At 39.5% G+C, this 14903-nt stretch overlaps 1 protein-coding gene across 1 annotated transcript in view; it reads right to left on the reverse strand.

Annotated features, from left to right (window-relative positions):
* The window catches only part of LOC142934014 (transcription factor COE3-like), a 44014-nt gene that overhangs the window by 20880 nt on the left and 8231 nt on the right, over positions 1–14903 (reverse strand). The window contains exons 7-8 of the mRNA XM_076078358.1: positions 5021–5102; positions 727–844 (exon numbers count right to left, since the gene is read on the reverse strand). Of these exons, the coding sequence (XP_075934473.1) occupies positions 727–844; positions 5021–5102 (200 nt within the window). The remainder of the gene's footprint in view (positions 1–726; positions 845–5020; positions 5103–14903) is intronic.

The raw sequence follows: 14903 nt of genomic DNA on the forward strand, positions 1-14903 counted from the left end.
AGTAGTCTTCATCACTGTTTATAACATTAACCCAGTAGTCTTCCTTATTGTTTATAACATTAACCCAGTAGTCTTCATCACTGTTTGTAACATTAACCCAGTAGTCTTCTTCACTGTTTATAACATTAACCCAGTAGTCTTCTTCATTGTTTATAACATTAACCCAGTAGTCTTCTTCATTGTTTATAACATTAACCCAGTAGTCTTCCTTATTGTTTATAACATTAACCCAGTAGTCTTCATCACTGTTTATAACATTAACCCAGTAGTCTTCTTCACTGTTTATAACATTAACCCAGTAGTCTTCCTTATTGTTTATAACATTAACCCAGTAGTCTTCATCACTGTTTGTAACATTAACCCAGTAGTCTTCTTCATTGTTTATAACATTAACCCAGTAGTCTTCTTCACTGTTTATAACATTAACCCAGTAGTCTTCCTTCTTGTTTATAACATTAACCCAGTAGTCTTCCTTATTGTTTATAACATTAACCCAGTAGTCTTCTTCATTGTTTATAACATTAACCCAGTAGTCTTCCTTATTGTTTATAACATTAACCCAGTAGTCTTCATCACTGTTTATAACATTAACCCAGTAGCCTTCTTCATTGTTTATAACATTAACCCAGTAGTCTTCTTCATTGTTTATAACATTAACCCAGTAGTCTTCCTTATTGTTTATAACATTAACCCAGTAGTCTTCATCACTGTTTAACAGCTGCTCACCTTCAGACGGGTCCAGTCTCCGGGCTCGGCGGCCATGTTTGGAGTTGTTGTGTACGAACATGTTGTCGGAGACGGCGAGAACGTGTCCGTCCACATTGACCGTCGTTGAGACGACCACCTTCAAACAAACACAACTTTATTTATAACCGATACAGACAAAACAATTATCCTCCCAGAAACAAACAACACATCTCAAACATTTACATCATTTTTAGAACTAATTGAAACATTTGTGATGGCGCCACTTAAGAAAACAACAACCAAATAAAGCTGCGAGCAGCGATGAACGGGTCCTCGCATCCTCCCGCACGTTGGGGGTGCCGGCGGGACTCCGGCCTGCGCGGACGAGAACGTCCGCAACCATCGGACAATGCTTCTGCGAGTCCGACGTTTTTTACCTGTGTGGACCGTGTGACGCTGGAAATGATGCTTTGAAAATAGTCCACCGGTTCCTGTATCCACTGATTAGCGCTAGAGAACACGTGCAAACATGCTTTATGTTGCTCTATATCAAGTGTAAACCACATTGTGTAAAAGTCATGTAAATCGGATGCCGTTTGTCACAAAACGCAGATTTCCTTTTGCCAGCAGGTGGCGCTGTGAGTATTAGTGAAAAGTAGCTTGTAGACATCCTCAGGCCATGAGTGTTATCAAGCATGGGAATTTTGGGACCGTTTGGAACAAGTCCAGTTGAGTTACATCAGCTTTTTTCATGGGGAATCACGTAAAGTAGCCGCCCGCTACGGCTAAGCGTTTCTGTCAAACATAAAGCTTTTAATAACTTTTAATTACAACGGTGTTGAGATTTGAGACTGGATCTGACCAATTTCCTAGGAGGAGTTCGTTAAAGTGTAGCGAATAGAAATTGGCCAAAATCTATGGAAAAATGTCTGACTTCCAGTATGGTTTAGAGCAGTGGTTCTCAACTGGTCTGGCTGCGGGACCCACCATCACCCCTTAATGACAAGCCGGGACCCACGACCCAAATTATATAGATATATATATATATATAATTTGGGTATATCTATATTCAAGAAGTCTAGTAGTAGTAACGTCTCTGTGTAGTAAACAACTGTCAAATCAAATAAAGAAAGTACACATCAATTATATTTTAACAAATATTATTCTCATTTTTCAAATTTAACTGGATGGATTATAAATAATACATAGAAATACATGAATAAATGTTCTTCTCATTTCAAGTAAAATAACGGCTGGATTAAAAAATAAATTACTTAACTAAAATTCATTTTAGCAAAATTATTTTCACTGAATTGCCCTGCAGCTTTAAATTCAGTTCATTCAGGGTGAAGTGAAAAAGCCATAATATTATATTTTTCTCATCTTCTAAAAAGAGAAATTAGTGTTTGACTGGACAGACTCATATAGGTGAATTCTTCAGAGTCTAATGACTCTGGTCTCTCTGGCCATTTCTCTCTTTTGGAGATCGTCCTATGATTTGACTTTCACGACTCACACCTCAATAAATAGTCCTGCTCTGCTCATATGTCCTCGTCTCTCCTCCGTGTGTCACGGTGTGTGTACATCTCACTCAAGTCAGGAAACTTGTCAGAACACCCATATTTGATTGGCTGAGCTTCATCAGTGATGTGATTCACAACGCATTGGTCGGTGTTTTTCCTGCACCGCTGAACAAGTGCCGTAAATGCTGGAATAATTCCGCTGCATAAAAAATGCCCTTCAAAATAAAATCACATTTTTTTTTGGCAAAGGCCCGCGACCCACTGAAAACCGGTCCACGACCCACTTTTGGGTCGCGACCCACCAGTTGAGAATCACTGGTTTAGAGCATGGTCCCAAGAGACTTATTTTTAAGTCGCCATGGGATACATCTCCTGACCAGGTTTCATACATGTAAGTGAAACGTAGCGCTGGGGCTGCTCTTTTGAAATATTGTAGGGGGTGCTATGGAGGCAATCTAAAACGGGCAAGCCAAAAACCCATATAAACTAGGTCTTCCTATGACCTATGACACATCTACAAAGTTCCATGAGTTTTTGAGCATCCCAAGCCACTAAACCATCAGCTTCCTTTTTAATGGCGAATGATGCGTTGCCACGGCAACAGCGTTCAACAAAACATCACAATATTCATGGTGAAGTATCTTCATTGTCTTAAAGCCATCCTTACCAAATTTGAGAGTCATCAGGACACCTGGCTAGGAGAAGTAAATAAAAGTATAAAATGTGACATTTCCTTTTTCCAGTAGACGGTGTTATGAGTTATTGAAAATTTTGGCATTGGAATATGCTCAAGCTTGAAGTAGCATCATGCATAAGAAGTTTTGTGCAGATTGGATAATGTATCTTGGAGTTATAACAACTTCCTTTTTCATGCCCAATGAGGCAAAATGGCCGCCACGCCACGTCAAGGTTCTTCAATGAAAACTCACGAATTTAATAAGTTTTCATCACTAAGGTCTTAACAGCATCCTGACCAAATTTGAAGTTGATCGCATAAATTCTGTAGGAGGAGTTTGTTAAAGTACGAAGGCTGAAAACTGCAAAAAGTGACAAAAAAGCACAACATTGGGGGTTTACTGTAGCACCCCCTAGTGGTTGAATTGATTAAAATGTTTAAATGCACTTTGATGACTTAGGACCAATAATGATCCAGAGCAAATTTGGTAGCAATCAGACCCAGCGTGTAGGAGGAGTTCGCAAAAATGTGTTTTTCACAAAATTCAAAATGGCGGAAAATCTAAGTTGGCGGAGCTTAGGGGTCTGAGAGGCTTTTTTGTAGAGCTAGCGGAGCTGGACATGTGTGTCAAATTTCAAGTCAATCGGACATACTGGCCCGAGGGGCGTCACCGGTCCAACGTTTAGGGGGCGCTAGAGAGCCATTTTTTGATACAGAAATATGCAACCTATACCAGATGGCTATTTTTACCAGGCCTGACAAGTGTGCAAAATTTGGTGAGTTTTGGAGTATGGCAAGTCCCCCAAAAATGCGCCCGTTTACCAAAAATAAAAATCTGAATAAACAGAATAATACCCCTTACAATTTTCAATAGGGCCTTCGCTGGCCCGACGTTGTCGGTTGCTCGGGCCCTAATAACATCAGAATACATGAATATATGTGTAGGTTTAGGGTTATATATGACGACTGTTCTGAGATATTGGCCTCAAATTTATATTTTTGAAATATATTTATATATTAATGTGATTTGAATTTGAATATAAATATATATATATATATATGTGATAACGGATTCCCTGTTTTAAACAAGGAATAATGAAAATAAATGAAAATAAAACAGGTCCCTTGTGACATTCGACCTTTTGTATAAAATAAGGAACCAAAGAACAAATAAAATATGAAATAATAAAAAAGTTAAATAAGCAACGTTTCAAACATCTAAAATAAATATCTGTAACTAATAACATGATGTGTAAACTGAGCTTTGGCCCCACCCTCTTTGTGATGTTATCCATCACTCCGCAGCGTTGCCATAGTGAGGTTGTTGCCATTGATCCATGGCGACGGAGCAGAAGGTCGAGGAGAGGTGTCCTCTCCGTCGCCACGGTGACTAACCAGCACATCCTTCACCCTGCTGTCGCCCTGACAACCACCGACAGGTCCGGAGGCTTCCCCTGAATTCACCTGTCTCACCCATCTGATTGGTCTCTCTCTCTCTCTCTCTCTCTCTCTGTCTCTCTCTCTCTGTCTCTCTCCTCTTCTTCTTCTTCTGCTGGTTTAACTGGACTTTACATCCTGTCAGCTCGCCCAGCACAGTGTGGAGTGGGAGGAGGCGTGTGTGTGAGTGTGTATTAGTGTGTAACTGTTTTATAGTGTGTGTGTGTGTGTGAGTGTGCATTACTTTGTGCAGAAACTGTGAGACTGTATTATCTCTAGCCACACTTATTAATGTCAACCTCCTCTCTCATATTATATATATACTGATCTTTTTTCTGTTGTAAGTTTCATTGTTGTAACAACACAATTATTTAAATACTCATTAAACTTTATTGTTCAGGTTTGTAATTTGATTTCATAAAAGTTGATTGTTATTTGTTTCTGTTCACAGAAAATAAAAAGTGAGACAGACAGACAGACACACAGACAGTTCCCGTCGACCTCTCATATTATATCTGCAAAGCAATATGCCTCTGGCCGCCCCGCTGCAATGCATGATGGGTACAATAGGTCCTCTAAAGCCACGTCCTGCCCTTTGGGGAAATTAATTAATCTTTGTGTATGTGTGTGTGTGTGTGTGTGTGTTGTGTGTGTGTGTGTATGTGTGTTAGTTTGTGTGTGTGTGTGTGTGTGTTACCTGGAACCTCCTCATGTCTCGTGGGTTTCCAGCATTCTTCAGACAGTTCTGGTTACACTTTAAGAAGAACTTCAGGAAGAACCTGAACACAAACAGACGTAAAAGAGAAAATACTCAGGTGGTGTGACATCATCACAGTAATACTCAGGAGGAAGTATTTATTTTCAAAAACATCAGAACAAACAAGTAGCAGTAAAAACTGTATTTTAACAACCGGAAAATTTAAAGTGCCTCATATGAAACATACAAATCAATTCAGAAGGTGCTTAAAATAACCAGTAGAAGGTAAAACATAAGCTACAAATGTTCCAGTAAATTATGAATTATTATAATCAGAGTGCTCGTAGTTCTGTGAGTAGAAGAGACGGAGGTAGAGGTGTGATCAGGTTCATGAGTCCAGTAAACGGAGTTCATCAGGGTTCCATCCTGGATCTCCTTGTTTTCTTGTTTCATAGAAGCAACATGTTAAATGTATTTAAAGTGAGTCAATATGCAGACGATACGATGTTCTACACATGAGAGGAAACGTTCATGTTTCATGTGTCATGTCAGTTAAGATGAACTCTTAAAGCTGAAGTAGAGATGTGTTAACAGGAAGCTAGAAACATCCTCCTGATGAAGCTGCTCTCAGTCAGCAATCAGAGATATAACTATAAAAACAATACGTCTGTTATCCATGTGATGTGGTGGGGGAGGGGCATCACAGTGGTTTTCATGATAGCTGGTTGTAAACAGTAATCACACACACAAACACACACATACACACACACACACACATACACAGGACAAAAGAGACAGAACTCTCTCTGCGTTATTGATTACCCAGCATTCCTTGCTCTCTAATGAGTCTACAGAAGTGCTGACACAGAACACAAACAGATGCTCCTCAAACTAACGTTTCCTGGGAGACAATCAGAAGTTTAAATAAATATTATTCGTCTAATTCATATGAGGAAATTATTGAATTTCTATTTTTATTCTCACAGAAAACAATCATTCGCATTTTCATTCAAACCAAATTAAAATTTCAAACAAAACAGTTAACGTTTGAGTTGAACTCTTTAACCTCTGACCTCTGATGGAAACCACCGAGCATCGGCAGATTATGTTCAGACACAATTTATCTACACTCTCCTCCTCTCTCCTGCTCTCCTCCTCTCCTCATCATTACCTCCTTTGACTCCTCCTCTCTTGTCGTTTCCTCCCTTATTTCCTGCCTCCTCTCCTCTTTGTATCTATTTTCTCCTCCTCTGAGTGATCGAGGTCATAAATCTACACGCAGGACAGATTAAGTGTTCAATTTGTTATGTGATAAGCAGGGAAGACCCGACACACACACACACACACACACACACACACACACACACACACACACACACACACACACACACACACACACACACACACACACACACACACACACCATTACTGCTCATATTTACGAGCAGGGAATCAGGATGTGTCGCAGATTCATGTCGAGGAAGAATAGAAGTCACACAGACACTAAAACTGAACACACACCGACAGTGAAAACACACACACACACACACTCTGCAGGAGTTAATGTGCTCCATGAGGTAGAAAATGTAGTCGCAGTGTGAGGAGGAATTATACTGATGGTAATGTACTGCCAGACTGTGTGTATGCGTGTGTGAGTGTGTGTGTGTGTATGTGATTTACGTGCTGATGGCAGCGTTGCCTGTTAATCTGATCCGAGTCATTTAAACTGTTCCGCTTCATCTTTACTTAAAGCAGCTGCTGCTTAAAAGAAAACTTCAAGACAAGTAGACATGTCCTCCCTGCAATAGTTTGAAGCCTCACAAACATATCAATACAAGCACACATACACACACACACACACACACACACACACACACACACACACACACACATACACATGTTCCCATATGACTCGGATGTTAACTATAAAATGAGAAAATGATATCTGTTTAACAAAAACAAGACTAAATTAATATTAATACATTTGAATATAAATGAGAGCCGTCAGACATTATTAATTAGAGATTATCATTCAGAGATAATTAATCTGAGATAATTAATCCGACATTATTAGATAATTGATGACGACTGTTGATTAGCAGCAGTGAGTTTATGTTTCATGTTGTTTTTTTGCTCTAATTTTCTTATTTTAAATCTTTCTCTGTAATTCTTGACTGTTTCTTTCAGCATGTGACGTATTAAAGTTTGATAGAACATTTTACTTTATACGATGGATCATCTTTGCTTACAGCTTGTTTTCCCTTCTTATCTTTTTATTAACTATAATTATTCATTGTTATAAAAACTACAACATATATGACTAGTGATTGTTTTGTTACAATGAAAGTTATTCCGACCTACTTTGACAACCGCAGAAGTCAACAGCAAGGAGAAAGACACACACACACGCACAAAAGTTCATCGGTTCGTGTAATTGGAGACTAGAAAAGCTGTCAGGAAGCTGTGTGTCCTCAACATGATGTTCATCGTGTTCTAAAGGTGTTCTCATTGTGTTCTCATCTCAAACCTGATGGACTTCAGCACCACGGACAGAGTCTACGGTCTGCCGGACTTCAGCACCACGGACAGAGTCTACAGTCTGACGGACTTCAGCACTACGGACAGAGTCTACGGTCTGACGGACTTCAGCACTATGGACAGAGTCTAGGGTCTGACGGACTTCAGCACTACGGACAGAGTCTACGGGCTGACGGACTTCAGCACCACGAACAGAGTCTACGGGCTGACGGACTTCAGCACCACGGACAGAGTCTAAGGTCTGACGGACTTCAGCACCACAGACAGAGTCTACGGTCTGACGGACTTCAGCACCACGGACAGAGTCTACAGTCTGACGGACTTCAGCACTACGGACAGAGTCTACGGTCTGACGGACTTCAGCACTACGGACAGAGTCTACGGGCTGACGGACTTCAGCACCACGGACAGAGTCTACGGGCTGACGGACTTCAGCACCACGGACAGAGTCTAAGGTCTGACGGACTTCAGCACCACGGACAGAGTCTACGGTCTGACGGACTTCAGCACCACGGACAGAGTCTAAAGTCTGACGGACTTCAGCACCACGGCTAGAGTCTAAAGTCTGATGGACTTCAGCACCACGGACAGAGTCTAAGGTCTGACGGACTTCAGCACCACGGCTAGAGTCTAAAGTCTGACGGACTTCAGCACCATGGACAGAGTCTAAAGTCTTCAGCACCACGGACAGAGTCTCTATCTAACGCAGTAGTGTGATTTGAGATGAGCCGCTGGAGGAGGAAGTATCCACACGCCTGAAGTCGGACGGATGGAAGTTGGTTTGCTTCACTGTGGAGATCTAAAGGTGGAATCACCGATGGAGGCAGATGATTATTTAGCAGAAGGATCATTAGATTAGTTTAGTGATTACATTTAAGGCAGCAAGAGACACTTAAGTATTCAAGCAGAGGAGCAAAAGCACAGTAAAGTGCAGAGTAGCATACAGAGTAGTATACAGAGTACACAGACTGAAATACAGAATAACCAGAAGCATATATGTGCAATAAACAGCCTATGAGCAGTATGAACTGTGTGTGTGTGTTCATGTGTTCATGTGTGTGTGTGTGTGTGTGTGTGTGGTCAGATGTGTTTGGGCCTGTCCGTCTAATTAACACCAAATGCTGGTTTTCGACTAATTATAATCAGCGGCTGGTTTGAACATGGAGCTAATTAACAGCTATTATGACGAACAGATATTTAAAGGATGATCACAGATAACAGAGCGTTGTTATATATTATAATATAATTAGTACGCTTTCACTTTAACTTCATCTTCATTTTTTTAACTGTTAATTTTATTAAATGTTGTTGAAATTATCTTTTCTGTTAATATTATTTGAGTGTGATTGATGAGCAGTCGACGTGATTCAGTTTAAAAAAAGCTGAAACGGATAAAACAACAGATTTGAGATCTACGGCAGACAGACGGGGTCAAACTGAGCGACAGGGAGATTCAGACTTTGACATTTTACTGCTAAACAACTTAATGTCAGCTGTCAATCACTGCTGTCACACACACACACACACACACACACACACACACACACACACACACACACACACACACACACACACACACACACACACACACACACACACACACACACACACACACACACACACAGGTTTTTCCAAGTCTGGAGAGTCGTCCCGCATTTCCAGACTGGATTGTGTGATGTGAAGAGAGGGGGAGGAGGAGATAGTTAAATGAGGAGATAATGAGGAGTCCATCATCTCACCTCTACATGTTACAGTGAATGAAAACAGACATTCCCATCATCTTCTTCTTCTGTTCTTCATCACAGTGAGGAGGAGGAGGAGGAGCTTATTCAGGTCTCGTCTACACGTAAACGGATATTTATGAAAATATTTGTCACTTCATTCATGAGAACACAGCAGGTTGTGATCAAAGCTATGTCAAAGAAAAAGACTCTTTGAGCTTATTTTCCTTTGACGTATTAACAGATGAATCAACAGTGAAACAACAGTATTTCATTATTTCTTCTTCTTCTACTTCAACATATTTAAAAGCATTAACATCTTTCAGGTACACGGTCCGATGAAGAGAAACCGACATGTGACTCATGATGAGGTGGGTTCTGCTTAGATTCCCTTTGTTGGTTCAGGAGCTGCTCACTAAGTAACAATGTTGCATCGTTTCCACATAAATACAAAGTAACCAGTTTAACCAAAACAAAATAACCAAAGAGTTTGGAAAGATCTGCGACTTTGAAAGGCGTTTTCAAAAATCTCTTTTAGTGAGTTTAAGTTCTGTTTGTGAAGATAAAAACCCGGAGGAACCGATCAACAAGCCTCAGTGTGTCACCGGTTCCTTCAGAACCATGAAAACTAGAGCGAGCAGCTGTTGATCAAACAACATTTTTGTGTAATTAAAGATGTAGAGGCTGTTTGTTGTTGGGTCCCCGGGTGGACATAGATCCACATGAGCTAGAACCCCGGGGAACCCCATCTACTGTCTCTCCAGGTGGACATAGATCCACATGAGCTAGAACCCCGAGGAACCCCATCTACTGTCTCTCCAGGTGGACATAGATCCACATGAGCTAGAACCCCGAGGAACCCCATCTACTGTCTCTCCAGGTGGACATAGATCCACATGAACTAGAACCCCGAGGAACCCCATCTACTGTCTCTCCAGGTGGACATAGATCCACATGAACTAGAACCCAGAGAAACCCCATCTACTGTGTCTCCAGGTGGACATAGATCCACATGAACTAGAACCCCGAGAAACCCCATCTACTGTCTCTCCAGGTGGACATAGATCCATATGAGCTAGAACCCTGAGAAACCCCATCTACTGTCTCTCCAGGTGGACATAGATCCACATGAGCTAGAACCCTGAGAAACCCCATCTACTGTCTCTCCAGGAAGACATAGATCCACATGACCTAGAACCCCGAGAAACCCCATCTACTGTCTCTCCAGGTGAACACAGATCCACATCAGCTAGAACCCAGAGGAACTCCATCTACTGTCTCTCCAGGTGAACACAGATCCACATGAGCTAGAACCACGAGGAACCCCATCTGCTGTCTCTCCAGGTGAACACAGATCCACATGAGCTAGAACCCCGAGGAACCCCATCTGCTGTCTCTCCAGGTGAACACAGATCCACATGAGCTAGAACCCTGAAGCTCGTTAAGCCACTTCAGAGAGGAAACAAGGAAGCGATTACATATTTAATTAATCAGCGTTTGTAATTACGTGCTGCTCTTCCTGCTAAGCTGCTTCCTCTCCGGTTTCATCTTGGAGCCCGAGGCTCTGGACCAATCACAAGCCGGGCCCTGTGTGTCGACCAATCACATATCAGCTGGTTCTCATTTTGTGAAAGTTTCCTTCTTAATAACGTTGATCCTCGTAAAAACAGAATCTCATTCAGTCTTTTCTCGTTACGACTTGTTAAATCTCGTTAAAAATATTAAATAAAATGTCAAAGTGTAATTTACTGGAAACCAAAAAAGACACAAAGATATTAAAAGATTTAAATTTATACTACTACAGCTAATACTACCACTACAACTAACACTACTCTAATGATACTACTACAACTAATACTACTCTAATAATACTACAACAACTAATACTCCAATGATACTACTACAACTAATACTCTAATGATACTACTACAACTAATACTACTATAATAATACTCCATTAATAATACTGTGATAATACTACTACGTCATCAACACATCTGAGCTAAAGATAAAGTAAATGACATCATCAGAGGGGGTTAAATGTTCAATCAGCTCGTCAACACAAAATAATAGGCAGCTGCCAATCAAACTATGTTTTAACGTCAAGCTTTATTCGGTGACACCAACTGTGTGTAACGCACTCACTCACTCACTCACTCTCTCTCTCTCTCTCTCTCTCTCTCTCTCTCTCTCTCTCTCTCTCTCTCTCTCTCTCTCTCTCTCTCTCTCTCTCTCTCTCTCTCTCTCTCTCTCTCTCTCTCTCTCTCTCTCTCTCTCTCTCACACACACACACACTCACACTCACACTCACACTCACACACACACACACACACACACACACACACACACACACACACACACACACACACACACACACACACACATCCTTTCTTCCTGCCTTCCACTCTGAATCTATAGTCTTCTCTCATTAAAAGAGGAAAAAGAAACGGAAGAAAGAAGAAAGAAGCTCTAAGTGGAGGAGGAAGAAATTAAGACAGAAGTAGAGGATCTTTAAAGTATTAGCCTCTATCAATAACGACGATAAGAACATTAATTATAACAATTCTCTTCTCTTCTCAATGTATTGTTTGGTTATGTCATGAATATTAGTTGTATTCAAATGGATACATTAAATATCACAAATGAAATGTGATGTTTGTGTGAATCCGGTCTGCTGTGTTTGAGCAGTGGCTCAGCAGCAGATGGTGCGTTCAGGGTCACACTCCTCACTCTGTTTCCCATATTCAGCTACACTTCATCTCTCCATTGACTTCCTTGCATTCATACATTTAACATTTCGCCGGCTCAGGGCCCTCTGGGGCCCCAAACATTATTCTGCTGTCAGTCACCGTGAAACATGGCCAGTAATGAGATTCTATCCAGAACCGACCGGCAGCATGAGAGGGAAATCACACCTACGCCGCTAAATGATTGACAGCACGTTGTCCTCCCATAATCCCACGCTGCAGACACCAGAGACGCTCGCAGACAGGAGATTGTACCCCAAAAAGATTCTCACATCTGGTATTCAGAGCGAGAGCGTGAAAAGATGAGAGCCGGTCCACCATCACCATCACCAGCTACAAACAGAAGACCAATCAAATCTCACCTGTGAGCATTTTATGAGACCTTAAACTTAAAGATCATTCCGATAAAACGTTCTCACAGTTGGTGTTCAGACGGGAGATCGTCACATCATCACTGACCCTCAAAGACTTCTGTCTTTACACAGAACAAAGAGCCCGAGACATCAGCGAGGCTCAATCTGTGGGACGGGACCCTTCAGGGGTCTGCCAGAGAGTTCGAAAGTTGCAGTACAAGAAGCTGCATCTTAAAGCTTGTTAAAAACTGCAGGTGGTCACCGATTTCTGTCCCATGAAGCTAAACCTCTGAAAGTATTACATGGGCCGAAGTATTATCTCTTTTCTGAAGACAAGGTTCTGAAAAAATGTGTGTGCTTCATTCTCCCAGATGAGGAATCTCAGAGAAACGAGAAGATCTCAGAGAAACGAGAAGATCTCAGACGGTCTGAAATAAGATATTATCATTTGAAAAACACATTAAATTGGGACACAAAATGAAACTTTAGACACTGAACACGAAGGGAAACTGATATCCTACAACTTTGATCACTATTCTATATTAGTAATACTGATATATCACTATTCTACATTAGTAATACTGATATATCACTGTTCTACATTAGTAATACTGATATATCACTATTCTACATTAGTAATACTGATATATCACTGTTCTACATTAGTATTACTGATATATCACTATTCTACATTAGTAATACTGCTATATCACTATTCTACATTAGTAATACTGCTATATCACTATTCTACATTAGTAATACTGCTATATCACTATTCTACATTAGTAATACTGCTATATCACTATTCTACATTAGTAATACTGATATATCACTATTCTATATTAGTAATACTGATATATCACTATTCTACATTAGTAATACTGATATATCACTATTCTATATTAGTAATACTGATATATCACTATTCTACATTAGTAATACTGATATATCACTATTCTATATTAGTAATACTGATATATCACTATTCTACATTAGTAATACTGATATATCACTATTCTATATTAGTAATACTGATATATCACTATTCTACATTAGTAATACTGATATATCACTATTCTATATTAGTAATACTGATATATCACTATTCTACATTAGTAATACTGATATATCACTATTCTATATTAGTAATACTGATATATCACTATTCTACATTAGTAATACTGATATATCACTATTCTACATTAGTAATGCTGATACATCACTATTCTACATTAGTAATACTGATATATCACTATTCTACATTAGTAATACTGATACATCACTATTCTACATTAGTAATACTGATATATCACTATTCTACATTAGTAATACTGATATATCACTATTCTACATTAGTAATACTGATATACTGATATATCACTATTCTACATTAGTAATACTGATATATCACTATTCTATATTAGTAATACTGATATATCACTATTCTACATTAGTAATACTGATATATCACTATTCTACATTAGTAATGCTGATACATCACTATTCTACATTAGTAATACTGATATATCACTATTCTATATTAGTAATACTGATATATCACTATTCTACATTAGTAATACTGATATATCACTATTCTATATTAGTAATACTGATATATCACTATTCTACATTAGTAATACTGATATATCACTATTCTACATTAGTAATACTGATATATCACTATTCTATATTAGTAATACTGATATATCACTATTCTATATTAGTAATACTGATATATCACTATTCTATATTAGTAATACTGATATATCACTATTCTATATTAGTAATACTGATATATCACTATTCTATATTAGTATTATTGAAGACTGTTCAAGTCATCATGTTTGCAGATGATACAACTATGTTTCAACATGGGAAACCATACAACCCTCTATGTATATAGATAAATACATATATATTTATCTATATCTATACCTGTATGTGTATACACATATGGTTTTGTATTTGATTGTCTGATGTACAGAAGTCCGTGTCCTCAGCTCTGAACAACTAATCTTTGAGTTTTCATTCACGTTGACGTTCTTTAATTCTTTTAGACATTTATTCATGTTTGCAGCAGATTCATGAAAATATTTGATTCCTATTTAATTGAGATGTAAGTCAATAAAACAATCATTATTATATATCTTTCTTCACTTGATTAAAGTGAGTTCAACATGAAACAGTTTCTTGAAGCGACTCTAAATATAAAGGAGTCTGGTTGGATCAGTGTTTCTCAGCAGTCTGACCCTGACATGTTCCTGTTCACTGCACGCCGCCAAAAACACAGGAGACCTTCCCATCATGCATTTCAGCAGGCAGGGGGAGAAAAAACACTCTGTACTATCACAACTTCTCTTTTCTGAGAGGCTGCTGAAGTCACCTCCCTCCCTCCCTCCCTCAACCCCCCATCCATCCATTGATCCATGCATTGATCCATCATCCATCCATTGATCCATCATCCATCCTTCCCTCCCTCCCCCCACCCCATCCATTTCTCTACCCTCCTCCCATGGTTTTATTA

This window comes from Anarhichas minor, unplaced genomic scaffold (assembly GCF_050575085.1).
Source record: "Anarhichas minor isolate MPS153535 unplaced genomic scaffold, ASM5057508v1 ptg000065l, whole genome shotgun sequence".
Lineage (NCBI taxonomy): Eukaryota > Metazoa > Chordata > Actinopteri > Perciformes > Anarhichadidae > Anarhichas > Anarhichas minor.